Source organism: Globicephala melas, chromosome 15 (genome assembly GCF_963455315.2).
Source record: "Globicephala melas chromosome 15, mGloMel1.2, whole genome shotgun sequence".
In the NCBI taxonomy this organism is placed as follows: Eukaryota; Metazoa; Chordata; class Mammalia; order Artiodactyla; family Delphinidae; genus Globicephala; species Globicephala melas.
In genome coordinates this window covers 62,292,261-62,314,112 of record NC_083328.1, presented here as the reverse complement: position 1 = coordinate 62,314,112, position 21,852 = coordinate 62,292,261, and the positions used below count along the sequence as shown (strand labels likewise).

The window sequence follows — 21,852 nt, the reverse complement described above, 5'->3', positions numbered from 1 at the left end:
CCAGGCCACGAACCCGTGTCCCCCGCGTTGGCAGGCGGACTCCCAACCACTGCGCCACCAGGGAAGCCCCAAAAGTACATAATTAAAAAATACTTTATTGCTAAAAATGCTAACCATCATCATCTGAGCCTTCAGTGAATCATAATCTTTTGCTGGTAGACGGTCTTGCCTCAATGTTTTGTTTTCTTTTTGATTTATTTTTTAAAATTTAATTTATTTTTTATACAGCAGGTTCTTATTAGTTATCCATTTTATACATATTAGTGTATATATGTCAATCCCAATCTCCCAATTCATCACACCACCACCACCAGCCCCCCTGGCGCTATCCCCCCTTGGTGTCCATACATTTGTTCTCTACATCTGTGTCTCAATTTCTGCCCTGCAAACTGGTTCATCTGTACCATTTTTCTAGGTTCCACATATATGCATTAATATACGATATTTGTTTTTCTCTTTCTGACTTACTTCACTCTGTATGACAGTCTCTAGATCTATCCATGTCTCTACAAATGACCCAATTTCATTCCTTTTTATGGCTGAGTAACATTCCATTGTATATATGTACCACATCTTCTTTATCCATTCGTCTGTCGATGGGCATTTAAGTTGCTTCCCTGACCTGGCTATGGTAAATAGTGCTGCAATGAACATTGGGGTGCATGTGTCTTTTTAAATTATGGTTTTCTCTGGGTATACATGCCAGTAGTGGGATTGCTGGGTCATATGATACTTCTACTTTTAGTTTTTTAAGGAACCACCATACCGTTCTCCATAGTGGCTGTATCAATTTACATTCCCACCAAGTGCAAGAGGGTTCCCTTTTCTCCACACCCTCTCCAGCATTTGTTGTTTGTAGATTTTCTGATGATGCCCATTTTAACTGTTGTGAGGTGATACCTCATTGTAGTTTTGATTTGCATTTCTCTAATAATTAGTGATGTTGCCAGCTTTTTATGTGCTTCTTGACCATCTGTATGTCTTCTTTGGAGAAATGTCTATTTAGGTCTTCGGCCCACTTTTGGATTGGGTTGTTTGTTTTTTTGTTATTGAGCTGCATGAGCTGTTTATATATTTTGGAGATTAATCCTTTGTTAGTTGCTTCATTTGCAAATATTTTCTCCCATTCTGAGGGCTGCCTTTTTGTCTTGTTTGTAGTTTCCTTGGCTTTGCAGAAGCTTTCAAGTTTCATTAGGTCCCATTTGTTTATTTTTGTTTTTATTTCCATTACTCTAGGAGGTGGATCAAAAAAGATCTTGCTGTGATTTGTGTCAAAGAGTGTTCTTCCTATGTTTTCCTCTAAGAGTTTTATAGTGTCCAGTCTTACATTTAGGTCTCAAATCCATTTTGAGTTTATTTTTGTGTATGGTGTTAGGGAGTGTTCTAATTTCATTCTTTTACATATAGCTGTCCAGTTTTCCCAGCACCACTTATTGAAAAGACTGTCTTTTCTCCATTGTATATCCTTGCCCCTTTGTCATAGATTAGTTGACCATAAGTGTGTGGGTTTATCTCTGGGCTTTCTATCTTGTTCCATTGATCTATGTTTCTGTTTCTGTGCCAGTACCATATTGTCTTGATTACTGTAGCTTTGTAGTATAGTCTGAAGTCAGGGAGTCTGATTCCTCCAGCTCCGCTTTTTCCCTCAAGACAGCTTTGGCTATTCGGGTCTTCTGTGTCTCCATACAAATTTTAAGATTTTTTGTTCTAGTTCTGTAAGAAATGCCATTGGTAGTTTGATAGGGATTGCATTGAATCTGTAGATTGCTTTGGGTAATAGAGTCATTTTCACAATATTGATTGTTCCAATCCAAGAACATGGTATATCTCTCCATCTGTTTGTTTCATCTTTAATTTCTTTCGTCAGTGTCTTATAGTTTTCTGCATACAGGTCTTTTGTCTCCTTAGGTAGGTTTATTCCTAGGTATTTTATTCTTTTTGTTGCAATGGTAAATGGGAGTGTTTCCTTAATTTCTCTTTCACATTTTTCATTGTTAGTGTATAGGAATGCAAGAGATTTCTGTGCATTAATTTTGCATACTGCAACTTTACCAAATTCATTGATGAGCTCTAGTAGTTTTCTGGTGGCATCCTTAGGATTCTCTATGTATAGTATCATGTCATCTGCAAACAGTGATAGTTTTACTCCTTCGTTTCCAATTTGTATTTCTTTTTCTTCTTTGATTGCCGTGGCTGGGACTTCCAAAACTATGTTGAATAATAGTGGTGAGACTGGACATCCTTGTCTTGTTCCTGACCTTAGAGGAAATGCTTTCAGTGTTTCACCATTGAGAATGATGCTTGCTGTGGGTTTGTCATATATAGCTTTTATTATGTTGAGGTAGGTTCCCTCTATGCCCACTTTCTGGAGAGTGTTTATCATAAATGGATGTTGAATTTTGTCAAAAGCTTTTTCTGCATCTATTTAGATGATCATATGGTTTTTATTCTTCAATTTGTTAATATGGTATATCACATTGATTGATTTGCATATATTGAAGAATCCTTGCATCTCTGGGATAAATCCCACTTGATCATGGTGTATGATCCTTTTGATGTGCTGTTGGATTCTGTTTGCTAGTATTTTGTTGAGGATTTTTGCATCTATATTCATCAGTGATATTGGTCTATAATTTTTTTTTATAGTATCTTTGTCTGGTTTTGGTATCAGGGTGATGGTGGCCTGATAATATGAGTTTGGGAGTGTTCCTTCCTCTGCAATTTTTGGGAAGAGTTTGAGAAGGATGAGTGTTAGCTCTTCTCTAAATGTTTGGTAGAATTCACCTGTGAAGCCATCTGGTCCTGGACTTTTATTTGTTGGAAGATTTTTAATCACAGTTTCAATTTTATTACTTGTGATTGGTCTGTTGATATTTTCTGTTTCTTCCTGTTTCAGTCTTGGAAGATTATAAGAATTTGTCCATTTCTTCCAGGTTGTCCATTTTATTGGCATAGAATTGCTTGTAGTAGTCTTTTAGGATGCTTTGTATTTCTGCAGTGTCTGTTGTAACTTCTCGTTTTTCATTTCTAATTTTATTGATTTGAGTCCTCTCCCTCTTTTTCTTGATGAGTCTGGCGAATGGTTTATCAATTTCTTTTATCTTCTCAAAGAACCAGCTTTTAGTTTTATTGATCTTTGCTATTGTTTTCTTTGTTTCTATATCATTTATTTCTGCTCTGATCTTTATGATTTTTTCCTTCTGCTAACTTTGGGTTTTGTTTGTTCTTCTCTCTCTAGTTCGTTTAGGTGTAAGGTTAGGTTGTTTATGTGAGATTTTTCTTGTTCTTGATGTAGGCTTGTAATTGCTATAAACTTCCCTCTTAGAACTGCTTTTGCTGTGCCCCACAGGTTTTGGATGTTGTGTTTTCATTGTCATTTGTCTCTAGGTTTTTTTTGTTTTTTTTTTTTGCGGTACACGGGCCTCTCACTGCTGTGGCCTCTCCCGTTGCAGAGCACAGGCTCCAGACACGCAGGCTCAGCGGCCATGGCTCACGGGCCCAGCCGCTCTGTGGCATGTGGGATCTTCCCGGACCAGGGCGCAAACCCGTGTCCCCTGCATCAGCAGGTGTACTCTGAACCACTGCGCCACCAGGGAAGCCCTCTAGGTATTTTTTGATTTCTACAATGATCTGGTTATTTAGTAACATATTGTTTAGCCTCCATGGGTTGGTGTTTTTTACTTTTTTTCCCCCCTGTAATTGATTTCTAATTTCATAACGTTGTGGTTAGAAAAGATGCTTGATATGATTTCAATTTTCTTAAATTTACTGAGGCTTGATTTGTGACCCAAGATGTGATCTATCCTGGAGAATGTTCTGTGTGCACTTGAGAAGAAAGTGTAATCTGCTGTTTTTGGATGGAATGTCCTATAAATATCAATTAAGTCTATCTGGCCTATTGTGTTATTTAAAGCTTCTGTTTCCTTATTTATTTTCATTTTGGATGATCTCTCCATTGGTGTAAGTGAGGTGTTAAAGTCCCCCACTGTTATTGTGCTACTGTTGATTTCCTCTTTTACAGCTGTTAGCAGTTGCCTTATGTATTGAGGTGCTCCTATGTTGGGTGCATATATATTTATAATTGTTATATCGTCTTCTTGGATTGATCCCTTGATCATTATGTAGTGTCCTTCCTTGTCTCTTGTAACATTCTTTATTTTAAAGTTTATTTTATCTGATATGAGTATTGCTACTCCAGATTTCTTTTGATTTCCATTTGCATGCAATATCTTTTTCCATCCCCTCACTTTCAGTCTGTATGTGTCCCTAGGTCTGAAGTGGGTCTCTTATAGACAGCATATATATAGGTCTTGTTTTTGTATCCATTCAGCAAGCCTGTGTCTTTTGCTTGGAGCATTTAATCCATTCACGTTTAAGGTAATTATCGATATGTACGTCCCTATATCCATTTTCTTAATTGTTTTGGGTTTGTTTTTGTAGGTCCTTTTCTTCTCTTGTGTCTCCAACTTAGAGAAGTTCCTTTAGCATTTGTTGTAAGCTGGTTTGGTGGTGCTGAATTCTCTTCGGTTTTGCTTGTCTGTAACGCTTTTGACCTCTCCATCGAATCTGAATAAGATCCTTGCTGGGTAGAGTAATCTTGGTTGTAGGTTCTTCCCTTTCATCACTTTAAATATATCATGCCACTCCCTTCTGGCTTGTAGAATTTCTGCTGAGAAATCAGCTGTTAACCTTATGGGAGTTCCCTTGTATGTTATTTGTCGTTTTCGTTTTCCCTTGCTGCTTTCAATAATTTTTCTTTGTCTTTAATTTTTGCCAATTTGATTACTATGTGTCTCGGCATGTTTCTCCTTGTTTTTATCCTGTATGGGACTCGCTGCGCTTCCTGGACTTGGGTGGCTATTTCGTTTCTGATGTTAGGGAAATTTTCGACTATAATCTCTTCAAATATTTTCTCTGGTCCTTTCTCTCTCTCTTCTCCTTCTGGGACCCCTATAATGCAAATGTTGTTGCATTTAATGTTGTCCCAGAGGTCTCTTAGGCTGTCTTCATTTCTTTTCATTCTGTTTTCTTTATTCTGTTCCGCAGCAGTGAATTCCACCATTCTGTCTTCCAGGTCACTTATCCGTTCTTCTGCCTCAGTTATTCTGCTATTGATTCCTTCTAGTGTAGTTTTCATTTCAGTTATTGTATTGTTCATCTCTGTTTGTTTGTTCTTTAATTCTTCTAGGTCTTTGTTAAACGTTTCTTGCATCTTCTCGATCTTTGCCTCCATTCTTTTTCCAAGGTCCTGGATCATCTTCACTATCATTTTTCTGAATTCTTTTTCTGGAAGGTTGCCTATCTCCACTTCATTTAGTTGTTTTTCTGGGGTGTTATCTTGTTCCTTCATCTGGTACATAGCCCTCTGCCTTTTCATCTTGTCTATCTTTCTGTGAATGTGGTTTTTGTTCCACAGGCTGCAGGATTGTAGTTCTTCTTGCTTCTGCTGTCTGCTCTCTGGTGGATAAGGCTATCTAAGAGGCTTGTGCAGGTTTCCTGGTGGGAGGGACTGGTGGTGGGTAGAGCTGGGTGTTGCTCTGGTGGGCGGAGCTCAGTAAAACTTTAATCTGCTTGACTGCTGATGGGTGGGACTGGGTTCCCTCCCTGTTTGTTGTTTGGCCTGAGGTAACCCAACACTGGAGCCTCCCTGGGCTCTTTGGTAGGGCTAATGGCAGACTCTGGGAGGGCTCACGCCAAGGAGTACTTCCCAGAACTTCTGCTGCCAGTGTTCTTGTCACCACGGTGAGCCACAGCCACCCCCCGCCTCTGCAGGAGACCCTCCAACACCAGCAGGTAGGTGTGGTTCAGTCTCTCCTGGGGTCACTGCTCCTTCCCTCCTGGATCCCGATGTGCACACTACTTTGTGTGTGCCCTCCAAGAGTGGAGTCTCTGTTTCCTCCAGTCCTGTTGAAGTCCTGCAATCAAATCCCACTAGCCTTCAAAGTCTGATTCTCTAGGAATTCCTTCTCCCATTGCCAGACCCCCAGGTGGGGAAGCCTGACTTGGGGCTCAGAACCTTCACTACAGTGGGTGGGCTTCTGTGCTATAAGTGTTCTCCAGTCTGTGAGTCACCCACCCAGCAGTTATGGGATTTGGTTTTGCTGTGATTGCGCCCCTCCTACCATCTCATTGTGGCTTCTCCTTTGTCTTTGGATGTGGGGTATCTTTTTTGGTATTCCAGTGTCTCCCTGTCGATGATTGTCCAGCAGCTAGTTGTGATTCTGGTGTTCTCGCAAGAGGGAGTGAGAGCACGTCCTTCTACTCCGCCATCTTGGTTCAGGCTAGCCTATTTCTAACTTTTGATTTAAAGTGAGAAGTATGCAACACTTCCTTTGATTTGAACACTTAGAGGCCACTGTAGGGTTATTAGTTGGCCTAATTTTAATATTGTTATGTCTCAGGGAATCGGGAGGCCTGAGGAGAGGGAGAGAGACAGGGGAACAGTGGATCAATAGAGCAGTCAGAGCACACACATTTTATCAATTGTTCGCTGTCTTGTATGGATGCAGTTCATGGTTTACCAAGGCAATTACAATAGTAACATCAAAGATCACTGATCACGGGTCACCATAACAATAATAATGAAAAAGTTTGAAATATTGCAAGAATTACCAAAATGTGACACAGAGATATGAAGTGATCAAATGCTTTTGGAAAAATTGTGCCCTTAGGGTTGCCACAAACCTCCAGTTTGTGAAAAACACAGTATCTGTGAAGTACAATAAAGCAAAGTGCAGTAAAATGGGGTGTGCCTGTGTTATAACTTTGTTTTCTGTTTCCACAGATTCTACTCTTACTTTTATTATTTCCTTCCTTTTTTTGAAGTGTATTCTGTTCTTTTTCTAATATCTTAAAAAGGATGTTTATTTATTTTCAGCCTTCCATTCAAATATGGTTAATATGGTTGTATGTTTCCCTCAGAGTACTGTTTTATCTGTATTACCTGAATAGTGATATAAGGTATTTTCATAACCATTAATTTCTTTCTTTTTTTTTGGCTGTGCTGCGTTGCTTGCGGGATCTTAGTTCCCCAATCAGGGATCAAACCCAGGCCCCCAGCAGTGGAATCACGGAGTCCTAACCACTGGACTGCCAGGGAATTCTCTTATAACCATTAATTTCTTTTTTTTAATAACTTTTTTTTAAATTTATTTTTGGCTGCTTTGGGTCTTCATTGCTGTGCATGGGTTTTCTCCGGTTGTGGTGAGCAGGGGCTACTCTTTGTTGCAGTGTGCAGGCTTCCCATTGCGGTGGCCTCTCCTGTTGCAGAGCACAGGCTCCTGGCACGCAGGCCTCAATAGTTGCAGCACACGGGCTCAGCAGTTGTGGCTTACGGGCTCTAGAGTGCAGGCTCAGTAGTTGTGGTGCACGGGCTTAGTTGCTCCACGGCATGTGGGATCTTCCCTGACCAGGGCTCAAACCCGTGTCCCCTGCATTGGCAGGAGGACTCCCAACCACTGCGCCACCAGGGAAGTCCCAGCCATTAATTTCTAACATCAAAGCTATCTGTTATCATTCCTTCTTTGACTCCTGAGTTATTTGCAAAAGTGTTTAACACTTTCCTAATGTATTTATAGGTTATCTTTTTATTAAAGATTTTGAGAAATTTCATTATGGTCAGAGCATGAGGTCTCTATGATACAGATTCCTTAAAGTCTGTTGATATTGCTTTATGGCCTGATTCAGGTATGTGGTCAGTTTTTATAAATCCCCCAAAATGTTTTAAATGAATGTGAATCCTCCAGGTACACTGTTTTATAAGTGTATTTGTCTTTTTATATTATATAAATTTGTTTATTTTGTTATTTTATTTTATTTATTGTTTTTGGCTGAGTTGGGTCTTCATTGCTGTGCGCGGGCTTTTCTCTGGTTGCAGCGAATGGGGGCTACTCTTCGTTGCAGTACGTGGCCTTCTCATTGTGATGGATTCTCTTGTTGCAGAGCAGGGCTCTAGGTGAGTGGGCTTCAGTAGCTGTGGCACAGGGGCTCAGTAGTTGTGGCTCGTGGGCTCTAGAGCACAGGCTCAGTAGTTGTGACACACGGGCTCCATAGTTATGGCTCACAGGCTCTAGAGCACAGGCTCAGTAGTTTTGGCGCACAGGCTTAGTTGCTCCGCGGCATGTGGGATCTTCCCGGACCAGGGATCAAACCCATGTCCCCAGCATTGGCAGGCGGATTCTTAACCACTGTGCCACCAGGGAAGCCCGAGTGTATTTGTTTTTTAAGATCTTTTGTGAATAAATTCATGAAGTGTGTTATTCATATTTCTACTTCATTACTGATTTTTGTCTATTAGATCTAGTAGTTATCCACTGATGATGGATTTGTGTATTTTTTCCTTTGTAGCTCTGTCCAAGTTTGTTTTATATACCTTGAGACTATGTTATTAGGTACCTGCAAGTTTAGAGCTGTAATATCTTTCTGATGAACGTTTTATCATGATAGAACATCTTTATCTCTGCATTACGTTTTACATTAAAGTCTATTTTATCTGGTAACAATAACCAAACTAATTTTCTTTTGGTTAGTGTTTACCTAGCATATATTTTCAATCCTTTGATTTTCACCTATTCTGTGTCCTGTGTTTTCCAGGAGGGATCTTGAAGTTTAGTCTGATAACTGCTGTTTGTCCTTGAGATCCTTAAATGTACCATTCTGCCTTCTCTCCCAGCGGCAATACATACCCGTGAAAGTGAAGAGCAAAGCCTTCTGGATCTTCTCTTGGGAGTATGCTACGATGTACTTGGGAAGCCTGGTGGTAATTGTTTGCCTCTCCTTCTTCCTTCTCAGTTCCTGGGATTTCATCCCTGCAGTCTATGGCTTCATGTAAGTAATGACCTCATTAGAAAACCTCTGGAAGCTAATTTAGTTTTCACAGCTCCACCTGGAATCAGAGGGCAAGCAAGCACAGGCAGCATCTAGAGCAGTGGTCCTCAAACTTTAGTGTGCATCAGAATCACCTGCAGGGCTTCAACACCCAGATTGCTGGTCTTCACCTCCAGAGGTTCTGATTAAGTAAGTCTGGAGTAGGGACCCCAGAATTTGCATTTCTAATAAATTTTCAGGTGATGCTCTTGCTGCCAGTCCAGGGAACACTCTTTGAGGACCACTGGTTTGATCTAGTGCGATTAAAGAACACTCTCTGGGAACATCCAAAGCAACTACCAGCCTCTGACTGGGAGGTTTTGATTCAATCCGAAACAGTAATGGATGTATTCCTCTATTGCAAGAGGGTCTCCAGCAGTTTTAAAATAAAGCCAATAAAATATGTCAGACTTTTTGAGAAAATCAAAAAGGGTTTGCAGGATGAATTCTGCAGGCATTTCCACATATTCTGTCTGTGATATGCTGAGGAAGGTAACTGCCCAAGCCTGAAGGAACTCACAGCTCAGTAGGTGATAGACACTTAAACCTGCCAGGGTGGGAAAGGGATCTGTGGCAGGCTCCCCTTTGGGATTCTGGGCTGCTTATTTGTGTTAAATCCTGGCTGAGCCTAACAATGACTTAGTAACCTTCAGCTTTTCATGCTCTGCCTCAGATAAGAGTCTATAACGCCGATGAATAACTTTTCCTAGTTTTCTGCTGGTCCACAGATTGTGTTCTTTACCTCATTTCACAGAAAAGGAAATGTAGTTACAGCAGGAAGCAAAGACTTGCCCTGGGTGGAGGCCTTCGTCAGAGAAACCTGACCATGAACTATTGCCTCTCTCTCCCTTTCCATGCTTCACTTGTTGTACTTTTAAAATTGTGAATTGACATCATTTTCAACCCCTTATATATTTTTTAATGTAATGTAAAATTTTTAGAACGGCCAGAATTGCAGCCAATCTTTATCTGATATAACCAGACAAAATGTTTTCCAGTTAAACCCTTATTTCTCAAACAAGGTCTGGGATCCTAGCCAGAACCTGGCAGTGGTTCCTCGGGCCCCTAGACGTCTCACTGCAGTGTCAGGCACTCAGTCTTCTGGCTCCTGCTGTGGGCATGTGGAACAAGAATGGGCAGGAACAGGATCTTTGACCTTGTCTTCCAGACAAGTCTTTAGAATGCTCAAAATAGGTATTGTTTATTTCAAACCCATTCCTCTTTTGCTACAGTGCTGGGCATCTCCTGGTTTTGAGCACATATATCTTGGGCAGTAAAAGAGGGGCTGGTCTTTTGATTTCTAGCACGAATCCCTGCCTTGTCTCAGCTCTTTGATGCATGCCAGAGTTTGGTTCAGGCAATATTTTTTACGGGTTATTATTCTCTGTGTCTCTGCCCCTTGTTTTTGTTAATTACGTATATCCCGGTTGCCTGGAGAGCCCCTCACATCCTGATCTCTGTGGAGACAAAGTCATCCTTGACTGCCCAGCAGCGACCAAAGCCTTCAGGAGAAAACCAGGTCAAAGCAGATCATTCATAACTTCTCTGTGTTTTTTCTCTCCCTTTTTTATCTTTATTCCAGACTTTCCGTTCCAGATCTTACTCCAAACATTGGCCTCTTCTGGTACTTCTTTGCAGAGATGTTTGAGCACTTCAGCCTCTTCTTCGTATGTGTGTTTCAGATCAACGTCTTCTTCTACACCATCCCCTTAGCCATTAAGCTAAAGTAAGTGGTTGGACCTGCTGGTTTTTTGTCCACAGAGTCATTTGTAGCTTTACAGGTGCCCTTCAAACTGGGAACATCTGCTATCAGGTTTGTGCCATTTTTGCCCAGGGAACCCTGCCCTCAGTCGCTTCAGTGGCTGGGCTGCACGCAGCAGTAGAATCTCACGTGAGTACAGGGTGCAGAGACAGTGCTTTGGAGCCCTATATTTCCCCTGGCCTCAGTTTGGGGGACTTGAACCCACATTGCTGCTGAGCCCAGTCACTGTTCTAAACAAGAGCAGTGTTGGGGTGTGGAAGGTATCCTTGGAAAAAGTGGATCTTTTTGGGTGTTCATCAGCATCCCAGTGACAGTTTGCTCAAAGGGACTCAGGATGTATTAGTCGGGAGGCTGGCTACCTGCAGCTCTGTTTAATCATCTGATCAGTTTCCCTCAAAAGGGTTGCCTATAAAGCTCTCTTCTGCAGTGTAAGAGGGCTAACATGTGTTGTCCATCCCACCTTTCTAGGCTTTTTGACAATATTCATGCCTAACCCTTCCAGCAACTCTTGGAGGTAGGCATTATGTTATTATCACTTCCATTTTATAGTTGAGGAAATTGCCGTTCAGAGAGGTGGAACAATTTTCCCAGGGTCACGCAGTCAGTAAGCATGGAGCAGGGATTCAGACCCAGGTTTGCTTGGCTCCAGAATCTATGCTCAGTCCCCTGCACCATGCCAGGCTCCTGAGAGAGATCACTTATAGTAGGTCCCAGAAATGGTTCTATTATCCTAGCTTCAGAGAAGGGAAAACAGGCACCAACAGGCATAGATATGCCTGTGTGGTCCAGGGAGGCTGGAAGAGTTTGATTTAGATTTTAAGAGCTTGAGTTCTCTGCTCAAACCTTCCTGCCATTCTCCATGGCCAGTGAACCAATGCACATGGTTCCTAGTCTATAAAAGCTCAGAGTCGATGTTTCCTTCCCATGACATAGCCTTGGCCTGGTATCTGACAGAAAACCATTCTTCCTTGGCCCGGCAGGCTCCAGAATCCTGGCAGCCTTACTCAGCCAAGCTCTCCAGCTGTCTGTGGTCCACATTTCCTGCCCTTGTTCTGGTCAGGCCCAGCCACTGGGCTGAGAGAAGCAGGGAGCCCGGAGCACCTTTCCTCACTCTGTGTAGCCAGCTCTCCAGCAGCTTCTGTTGTTGGCACGTGAAAGGCCACAGACAGCTCCTGGGTAGACAGTAGCACCACCATCTTGTGACACCCTCCCCTCCACCCAACCCCGGCCAGGACCTCAGAGTTGTGGGGACAGAAGATATGAAGATACCTGACCTCCTCTGCAGCTGCCCTCCTGTGCCTGGATATGAAGTTCCACTCTGGCCTCTGCAGTGCCAGCTTTGTGAGAACAGGCCCTCCAGGGCGCCTCTCCCCAGGCACTGTTGCAGGGGGTTCTGGTCTCCATGTTTTTTGGCACTACATTGTCATTAGCTTTTTCATAGGAATGGTGCAGCTGTTACCAGCTACCTAAGAAGCCCAGAGCCAGTGACTTGGATTAGCTTTAGGAAGATGCTCACTGAGGTAGCTGGACCCTTCCTAGAGGCTACAGGACTGCGTGACTTTGCCAAGCTGAGTTTCTGAGTCATTTGCTATATAGTGTTTGGGTGTGTACACGTTTGTCTCCACATCTCAGATTTACACCCATTGAGTCACCCTGACCTTTGACCTGCAAGAGGAGAATGCCATGCCATTAACCTGAAGAAAACCTTCATGAGCTGGATATCCAGGTCCTGTGCGGAAGTAGGCCACGTGCATGTTGTTTAGGTGTAGCTGAGCAGGGTGCACAGCTCGCTTCTTCCTGTTGGCTTCCCTTCAGCACTTGGTCAGTTCTCGGAGGAGCACAGGAGATTGAGTTCTGTCTCATCCTCCTTGATCAGAGCTGTGATCCTGCTGGGCACTCAGGAGAATAGCACTGGTGGTGCTTAGGGGTTCTAGAGACAAACAGCTCCATCACTTACAGACTCTCTTATCTTCTCTGAACCTGATTTCCTCAGCTGCAAATGTGGTGACAGCATTGCCTATCTAGAGGGGTAGTTGAGGTATAGTGAGGATCACATGTAATGATGCAAGAAAAGGGCCTAGCACAGAACTTTGCACAAGTGAGGGTTCAGGAAATGGTAGGCAGTGTTACTAGTTTAAGGTAACAAGAACTCCAATTCCAGCCCTTAAGAGCGAAAAGCTGCATGCAGCTGTCAGTTCTCTTTCTGGAAAGAAGCTCATCATAGCTAAAGATCTGTAGTCCCCACTGACCCTGTTGTCAGAGAAACAAAGCATCAGCAAGGAGGCACCTCCTGCCCTGGGTGCAGTGTTAGAGGGGCCTCTGGCATGGGTGGCTGCCTGATAACTCTGACAAGCAGTCATTTAAGCCCAGTAATAAAGGGCGCTGACTTCATGTGTTCTCTTCCTCGGCGGCTCCTGGCAGAAGGCCCAGAGCTGGCAGGGGTGGGGCTTGATTGAAACATCTCTGTGGGCTCTTTCTCTAGTGTTTGCTGGGCTCTTCTCACCACCTCTGGGCATCTCTGGGTCCCTGCAGTTTTCTGCTCTGCTGCTTGGCCCGGCCCCGTGTCTTGTGGGTAGTAGAGCCAATGCCTCCATGAAGTCCCCTGGAGAGTATTTTTGGGTTTCAGGGATGGGGTCAGGAGTCTCTGGGCTGGGCCTGGTCCCTGACCGATCTTCCTCTCTCTGTCTGTCTGCCCTGTCTTACCCAGGGAGCACCCTATCTTCTTCATGTTTATCCAGATTGCCATCATCTCCATCTTCAAGTCCTACCCGACAGTGGGGGATGTGGCCCTCTACATGGCCTTCTTCCCTGTGTGGAACCATCTCTACAGATGTGAGTACTCCCACCTCTCACCCCCTGGTGGCAGATTTGTGTCACCTAGCCCCGGATGAAAACAGCCAGGGAAAAAGGAATTGATAGGCATTTGCTGGGCATCTGCTGTGCTGGCAGCACCAAGACAGAGACAGTGACATGAGGCACAATATCTGCCTCCTAGATGCTATGGACTAGTGATAATAATACTAGCATTTATTGAGTGCTGTGTACCTGGTCACTGTGATTCTAAGGGTGTTACTTGCATTAGCTCATTTTATCTTCACACCAGACTTTGAGGAAAGTATCCCCATTTGCAGAAGAAAAAACTGAGGTACAGAAAGGTAGAGCCACTTGTTCAAGGTCACATGACTGGTAAGTAGTATAGAAGGGCTGGCATTGGAATCCAGATGTGTGATCCTCCAGCCAGCACTGTCCACTAGGGCTTTCTGTGATGATAGAAATGCCCTATGTCTGCACAGTCCAACAGAGTAACCACTAGTGTGACTGAGAAATGGAATTTTTAATTTAAATTAAATTTACGAAGCCACACATGGCTAGTGGTTATCGTGTTGGACAGTGTGGCACTAGGCCTTGGCTTACCCTTTCCCAGTGCTGCACTGAAAGGTCCATAGAAGACAGATGGGGAATACTAGACTTCCGACCTGCCGTGAAGACCCCTTTAAAGCTCTAACCATCCCTTCCTCAGAAGACGGCCTAGCAGTGATCTGGTTGTGCTTTCTAGTATTTCCTAGTGTTTCCCTGAGTCGGGCTCTTTGCCCTCTGTGTGGGTTCTTTTCAGTGTTTGTGGGCTCCCTGAGGGTAGGCTCATGACTCACTTGCCTCTGTGTCCCCAGCACCCAGGATTAAACCTGACACACAGAACAGCTCAACAAATGTTTGTGGATGGGTTTTTTTTATATATATATAATTTTTATTGGAGTATAGTTGATTTACAATATTGTGTTAGTTTCAGTTGTACAGCAAAGTGAATCATTTATACATATATCCACTCTTTTTTTTAAGATTCTTTTCCCATATAGGCCATTACAGAGTATTGAGTAGAGTTCCCTGTGCTATACAGTAGGTCCTTATTAGTTATCAGGTTTTTTTTTTTTTTTTTTTTTTTTTTGCGGTACGTGGGCCTCTCACTGGTGTGGCCTCTCCCATTGCGGAGCACAGGCTCCGGACGCGCAGGCTCAGCGGCCACGGCTCACGGGCCCAGCCGCTCCGTGGCATGTGGGATCTTCCCGGACCGGGGCACGAACCCGTGTCCCCTGCATCGGCAGGCGGACTCTCAACCACTGAGCCACCAGGGAAGCCCTGTGGATGGGTTTTTTAAACCTCCCTAATAAAGAGGCAGTGCCAGTGACCCAACACCCCTTGATTCTCTAAAACAGGAAGGGAGCTGTTGAACTTTCCTTGCACAGCAAAGTATCAGGAATGAACTCGGGGAGGGTAGGCTTCAGAGGCAGTGAGTCTTTGTTGTTGTTTTGGGGCTGCTGGGTGTCAACCAGGAAGTGAAACTGACCAGCTGCTAGAAAGAAACCTGTCTGTAGGAGTTGGCCTCTGAGCACAGGTAAACAGGTGAGTGGGCAGGACAAGCCAGGCTGCTCCTCCAGGTGACGCCTGGTGGGGCAGTGACCAGATGACCAGACTGGAAGCAGGAAGTAGCATCTTCTGTCTGTGGCATCCTCATTGCACAGACAAGAATCACCCGGTCCAGTGGGCTCAGAGTCAGCTTGGCAAGTCACAAGAGCACAAGACATGTGAACATACCCCAGTTTGTGACAGGGTGGGTCTTGGGGATGTTGATTCTCTTTCCCCCAAGACAGAGTCCTTTTTAGCTGTCTCTCCCACACAGGGCATCTGCGCCCGGTAAGATCTTTCATCCCATATTGCTGAACACAGTCTGGAGCCAGACCACCTTGAGTCTGCATCCTGGCTTTCCCATTACTAGCAAGTTATTTAACCTTTCTGAGCCTCCCGTTATTTCATCTGTCAGATAGAGGGAATATCTTTCATGAGTGTTTTAAGTTTGAGAAAAAATAAATGTAAATAGCATCACATTTATTATTAGTAGTAATAATTACACAGAGGGGTCTGCTGCATAGTTTCATCATCAAAGCTTCAGGCTCAGTAGTCAGTCATTCAGAGTCACTGAAGTAAACATATGTTTCAAAACTTGAAATGAACTATTTTATGCTCTCTGGGATGATGAGGCACAAAAAAATAAGGATGGGGTTTCTGGAAACCTGGATGAGCTAGTAGATGCTGTTGCTGGCTGGCTGGGCAAGTTCAGCTTGTCTGAAAGTCCTGCAGAGAGGGTTGGCTGCCACCCCTGGAGGTGCAGCTCCTGCAGCAGAGAATATTCAGGCTTGGAGTGTCTGTTTGGGGCATGACAGCTGTGAGTCATTACATTCATGTGGGAGCATCTTCAGCCTGGTCCTGTGGACATGTGAGTGGAGATTTTATGAAGTCTTTACGCCTAGGTTGAATATATTCAGACTTTTAATGTGGTTAAGAATTCAGTTTAAACATGAGTTACCAGTGCCAGCATGCCTGCTCGCACATTCACCATTTTATTTTCCTGTCCTGCTCAATGGGGAGAAGAGGCACGTGGGCCCTTCCCTGAGTGCAGGTCCCAGATACCGGGACTCTGTGGTGCTTGGGGCCAGGATGAATCATACAGACACACAATTGCGGTGTTAGGGAACAGCCTGCTGGCAGAACCTGTGCCAGCCTGCAGTGGTCCAGCTCAAAGAGCCAGTTACCAAAGGGATGGATTTTGTGAGTGTGTATGTTTTGTTTTTATTAAACTATTGTATAAAGATAAAAGAATATTGATTTAAAAATACTCATTGGGGCTTCCCTGGTGGCGCAGTGGTTGAGAGTCCGCCTGCCGATGCAGGGGACACGGGTTCGTGCCCCAGTCTGGGAAGATCCCACATGCTGCGGAGCGGCTGGGCCTGTGAGCCATGGCCACTGAGCCTGCGCGTCCGGAGCCTCTGCTCCGCAACGGGAGAGGCCACAACAGTGAGAGGCCTGTGTACCGCAAACAAACAAACAAAAAATTAATTATAAAATGTAATAATACAATAAATTCCCATGTACCCAGCACCTAGTTTAAGAAAAGAAACATCACCACGTCCTTTGAAGTCCCTAAATCCCCTCTGTGCCCCTCTCAGTGACACGGATTCTTTCAGTGGAATTTTATTTCTGAATGCCTGAGGCTCAGAGAGGGAAAGTGACTTGCCTGAAGTTTCAGTTTGTCAGTGGTGGAGCGACAGATCCGATGAAGTCACCCAGTGAACTTGGGGAATCTGATTCCATCTGGCCTAGCACGTCTGATGAAGGGTGAACCGTTGCATCTCATCAGGCCCTGGACATCTCTGACATCTCCGACACCTCCTGGTGCCTGGAACAAGCCGTCCTGTGCCCCAGGTCCCTGGCTCCATCTGCTCTGGCATATACCTGTAATCCTCTGGCCTGTCATCCAGCAAGAGTGAGTAGCAGCTCCCCAGTCCTGCAAAGGTCACCACAGGCCAGAAGCCAACTGGATGCTGGTGACAGTTCCTCCAGGCACATGGGAATGTATCTTCGCAGCTTTGTGTGATTGCACCCAGGAGCTGCATGTGAACCTCTCTCAGTCTCTGCACTTGGTCACCTTCTTGTCACCTGGTCTGAAATCCAGAGTGGCTAGAGGCATGGAACAAAGACCTACCCTGCACTATCAGGCCACAGGAGTTTTATATTAGGAATAGTGTATATTCTTTTCAGCAAAATAATTTCCAGGGGATCAAAAAGAACCACTGAGAAATGTAAATAGTGATGTTGGAGTGGAGGAATGTTAAATAGATCTGTTCTTTCTTGAGGTTGTAACACTATTTAATAATAATAACAATAATAATAATTCTCAGTGCACACATCCCTTTTCCCAGACCTCTGTTTCTGGGAGCAAGGACAAGGCTTCTGACAGGTCTCAGAAAGGCTTGAGTCAGGGCTTTCACCTCTCAGCTTTGAAAACCCAGAATTGTGGAAATTTCAGATCAGAAAAGAGGACCTTGCAAGCCCTCCAAGCCATGTTTCCAAATTGTAGGATTTCACGGACCACTAACATTTCAAAAAATTCTGGTGACAGAGTTGCCAACTTTTTATTTTTCTGAAGACATGAGAACAGTCAACTACTAGCCATTCATCCCCATTTCATAAAAGAAAATACTTTTTAACAACAGCAACAGGCAACAAGACACCTATCATTTCTTAAGAAAGAATGAAGCTTAAGTTGAAAACATTCAGCTTTAACAAGAACTCTGAACTACCTTCTCCTTACTCTCACTGTGACGCTGACCAGTGAAGTCTCTGTTGCAGACCATTATGGGCCTCTTATTTGGCAAAGGTCTGCAGCTGTAATCTAGTGGTTCACAGCCTTGGCTGCATATTGGAATCACCAGGGAAGCTTTTAGAAACCAATATGGGGTACTTCCCTGGTGGCACAGTGGTTAAGAATCCGCCTGCCATTGCAGGGGACTCGGGTTCGATCCCTGGTCCGGGAAGATCCCACATGCTGCGGAGCAGCTAAACCCATGCACCGCAACTACTGAGCCCGCGTGCCATAACTACTAAAGCCCACGAGACTAGAGCCTGTACTCTGCAACAAGAGAAGCCGCTGCAATGAGAAGCTCGTGCACTACAATGAAGAGGGCCCCCTGCTCGCTGCAACTTGAGAAAGCCCGCACTCAGCAACAAACAACCAAGGCAACCAAAAATAAATTAAAAAATTAAAAAACCAATATGGATGCCTGGGCCCCACCCCTATAGACTCTGATGTACTTAGTCTGGGTGAGGCTCCCCAGGTTAGTTCATTTTACAACCAGAATTGAGAACCTTGTCTGTAATCCAGTCCCCTTTCCAATGCATGAACCCCAAGTTTAGCATTTCAACCAAGTCATTGTACAACTGAGACAAGAGGCCTTAAGGATCGGGGGTTTCCCCATCTCTTAAATATCCCAAAACTCTGACTTGGGAGAAGGGATTTCCTGAAGGTCAGGATCAGAGAGGGGAAGGGAACTTCCATTCACTAAGTGCCTGCCGGGAACCAGACCTAAGGTTTTTTTTTATAAGTGGTAATTTTTTAAAAAATATATTATTTTAATTAATTAATTTTAAATAATATTTATTATTTTATTTAAAAATATAATAAAGTGTAAAGAAAGAAACAATAATAGTATATAATCCTATTGTCAGATATCCCCTAGTGAATTAAAAGGAAAAAAAAAAGTACAGTGTGATAGGCAGAATAATGTCCCCTCCTTGCCCCCCACAAAGATATCCGTCTCATAATCCCCAGAACCTGTGACTATATCACCTTACATGACAAAAGGGCCTTCAGATGGGGAGATTATCCTGGGTTATCCAGGTGGGCCCAGTGTAATCACAAGGGCCTTTAAGAGTGGAAGATGTAGAGGCAGTGGGTATATGGGAAATCTTTACCTTCTGCTCAGTTTTGCTGTGAACCTAAAACTGCTCTAAAAACTGAAGTCCAAAAAAAAAAAAGTGGAAGAGGGAGGCAAAGGAGGAGGCCATAGTGATACAACGTGAGAAGGACTTAATCCGACATTGCTGGTTGAAGATGGAGGGAGTCCTGAGCCACGAATGCAGGCAGCTCCTACATGCTGCACAGGCAAGCAAGTGGACTCTCCCCTAGAGCCACCAGAGTCTGTGGACTTCTGACCTCCCAAAATGTAAGATAATAAGTTATATTGTTTAAGCCACTAAGTTTGTGGTAATTTGTTACCATAGCAATGGAAAACACACAGTAATACATCTGTGCCAGCTTTTCCACACAACTTGTTTAGTTCATGGAACACTCCCATGAAGTAGGCATTTTAGCCCTATTTTAGAGATGGGGAAGCTGAGACTCTGAGAAACTTGGTGGCAGAGCAGGAATTTTCACCAAAGTCTCTCTGAAGCCGAGGCTGTGCCCCACTATCAGGCTGCCTTCCCCCAGCGGAACTCAGCCTGCCTGCCCACGGACCACCCTGTGTAGCAGGTCCTCCCTGGAGCGTTAGGGGGAGCTTCTCCCTGGAGGGATTCCGCATTCCTTCCGGGGGTAGAGGGTGAGCTTAGAGAGGGAGGGTGTCAAAAAGAGACTTTTAAATCGTCTAAGGAAGAGTGAGGGCCATTTGAAGAGCAGGGCAGGAGACTTAAGACGTGAATTGAGGAGAACGGAAAATGTATTCCTAAGACCCAGGGCTGTGGCACCATAGAGGTACCGAGAGGTTCATGCTGCCATTTCCATCCATGATTCACTGGTCAGATAGCACCCTGCTTGGGGACAGGAGAGGAGCTACTCTTGGACACCCCGGGATTGGGGGTTAGAGGGCAGTGTCTTGCTGAAGTGCCTCCTTGTGGTGCCCAGAGGCATTCACAGCGTGAGCCCACAGTGGGAGGTAGAGTCCAAATCTAGGACCTCTCGCCAGCTCTGGGTGTGAGGAACCATTGCCACGGGTCTGAGGTCTGTCTGCGTCTTGGCGCCCTGGCACCTCTGAGTTTGTGTGTGTTGGGGAGGGGATGGCGGGGGGTTCTGCCTTTGAGCTACACCAAGCTCTTCGTGGGCCACTCTGTCCTGCAGGGCCGTCACTGCAAGGAAAGGGCCCCAGCGGGAGTCAGCCCTGGGCTAACTGACCATCGTCTGTCTTTGCAGTCCTGCGAAACGTATTCGTCCTCGCCTGCATCATCATCATCTGCTCCCTCCTCTTCCCTGTCCTGTGGCACCTCTGGATTTATGCAGGAAGTGCCAACTCCAATTTCTTTTATGCCATCACACTGACCTTCAACGTTGGGCAGGTAAGAGTCAAGGGCAGCACAGGGACAGGGATTCATTTTGTAGCCTCAGACATTCGACCTGGGCCCTGGGTTCTGCCAAATAGGGTTTTGGAACGAGAATGAGGTCCCATAGAGAAGGTAGGTCAGTAAGAGCAGCAGGGGAAGCTGAATTTGGCTAAAGTTTGTTGCGTTGAATTCTCAGAGCAAGCCTGTGAGACAGTGTTATCCGTATTTTACAAATGGGAACCAGGGCTCACAGAGGTTGTCGATTGTCCAAGGTCATTGGAGGAGGCAAGAACCAAGTTCAGAAGAAGACTCAGTTCCTGAGGCCACCCCCTTTCTGTGATCGCCTGAGCTGCGTGGCCCCTGGAGTGGCTGCAGTGTGCGAAGGCTGGGGGGGGGGGGGACAGGCAAAGGGGAGGAGAGACTTTCCAGACTTCACAGCAGCGGGAGCAAAGGCAGAGAGATGAGGAATAGTTTGGTCCAGCTGCTGGGCGCGTCTGGAGCAGAAACTGTGCAGCTGGGAGTAGCAGGAGAGGAGGCTGAGCGGGTCCCAGAATGAGAAGTACCAGCAAGGAGCTCCGACCTTCCTCTGGTCCAGGGAGAGCCTCTCCCTTGGGGCCATAGAACAGTGGTTCTCAGCATCAGAATCACAGGGGGTAGCTTGTTAAAAAATGTGGATTCTGTTAATATGTTTTAAATCCTGTGCTTATGTTACGACTGTCACAATCACGTGGCTTTGTTAAAAAAAAAAAAGCAGATTCCCTGATCCTGCTCCCAGACGCGATGATTGGAATTTGTGTTTTTAACAAGCTCTCCAGAGATGCTGTTGCAGGTGGTTTAGCAAACTTCCCTGAAGTCCCCTCATCCACTGTGCTGCGTTCCCTCATGTCCGCTCTGTCCTAATTGTTGAGTCAAGGTCTTACGAGAATCACTTGTACCGTTTACCATTTCAATTGTCATTGGCACAGCCTGGCATTTCCCGTGCATAATGGACGGGATGGGAAGCAAGGCTCGCCTGAAAGACCAGTGATGCCAGTGAATAATCCCCAGGGAGATGCTTGCCTCCAAGGTTAGCTGCTGGGAAAGAAGAAGGGAGTTAGGGCTCTTGCAGTGACTGATGGGTCTGGTATTTCCTGCATGGACATTTCTGGACAACTAATGTCCAGTCCAGCTATTTATCTTGGTTTGTGTACAGCAGAAAGAAAGATGGAGGAGGGCCCTGTAGCCTGGATAGGACCAGGCCAGGGGGTCTGTTCTGCTGTCACACACACAGGTTACTGATGGCGGATGCTCAGCCCTTCCTACCTGTGTCCACGCAAACAGAAATCTGCAGGGTGCAACTTAGTACCTTGAATAAATCCAAAAGGTTGTTCTGGCTCTTCTGTCTTGCTGAAATCCCCTTACTTTTCCTTTGAAAGTGATGACTGGCATGTGAGGGCATTGGGCCTACCCTGGGCCTCTGGGGAGCTTGGCGAGCTCCACTGAAATAGTCCACACAGCTTGCTGTCAGGTCATGAGTGTTGAGTGTGGGTCAGGAGTACAAGTTGCAGTGATTATGAAGTATCCATGGAACTTGCCAGATA

General features: G+C 44.9%; 1 protein-coding gene across 4 annotated transcripts in view; it reads left to right on the top strand.

The window, feature by feature from the left end:
• The window catches only part of PIGU (phosphatidylinositol glycan anchor biosynthesis class U), a 125,091-nt gene that overhangs the window by 70,780 nt on the left and 32,459 nt on the right, over positions 1-21,852 (top strand). For all 4 annotated transcript variants that reach the window (XM_030830853.2, XM_060284725.1, XM_030830850.2 and 1 more), the window contains 4 exons: positions 8,672-8,826; positions 10,448-10,591; positions 13,335-13,459; positions 20,145-20,287. In XM_030830853.2, the coding sequence (XP_030686713.1) occupies positions 8,672-8,826; positions 10,448-10,591; positions 13,335-13,459; positions 20,145-20,287 (567 nt within the window). The remainder of the gene's footprint in view (positions 1-8,671; positions 8,827-10,447; positions 10,592-13,334; positions 13,460-20,144; positions 20,288-21,852) is intronic.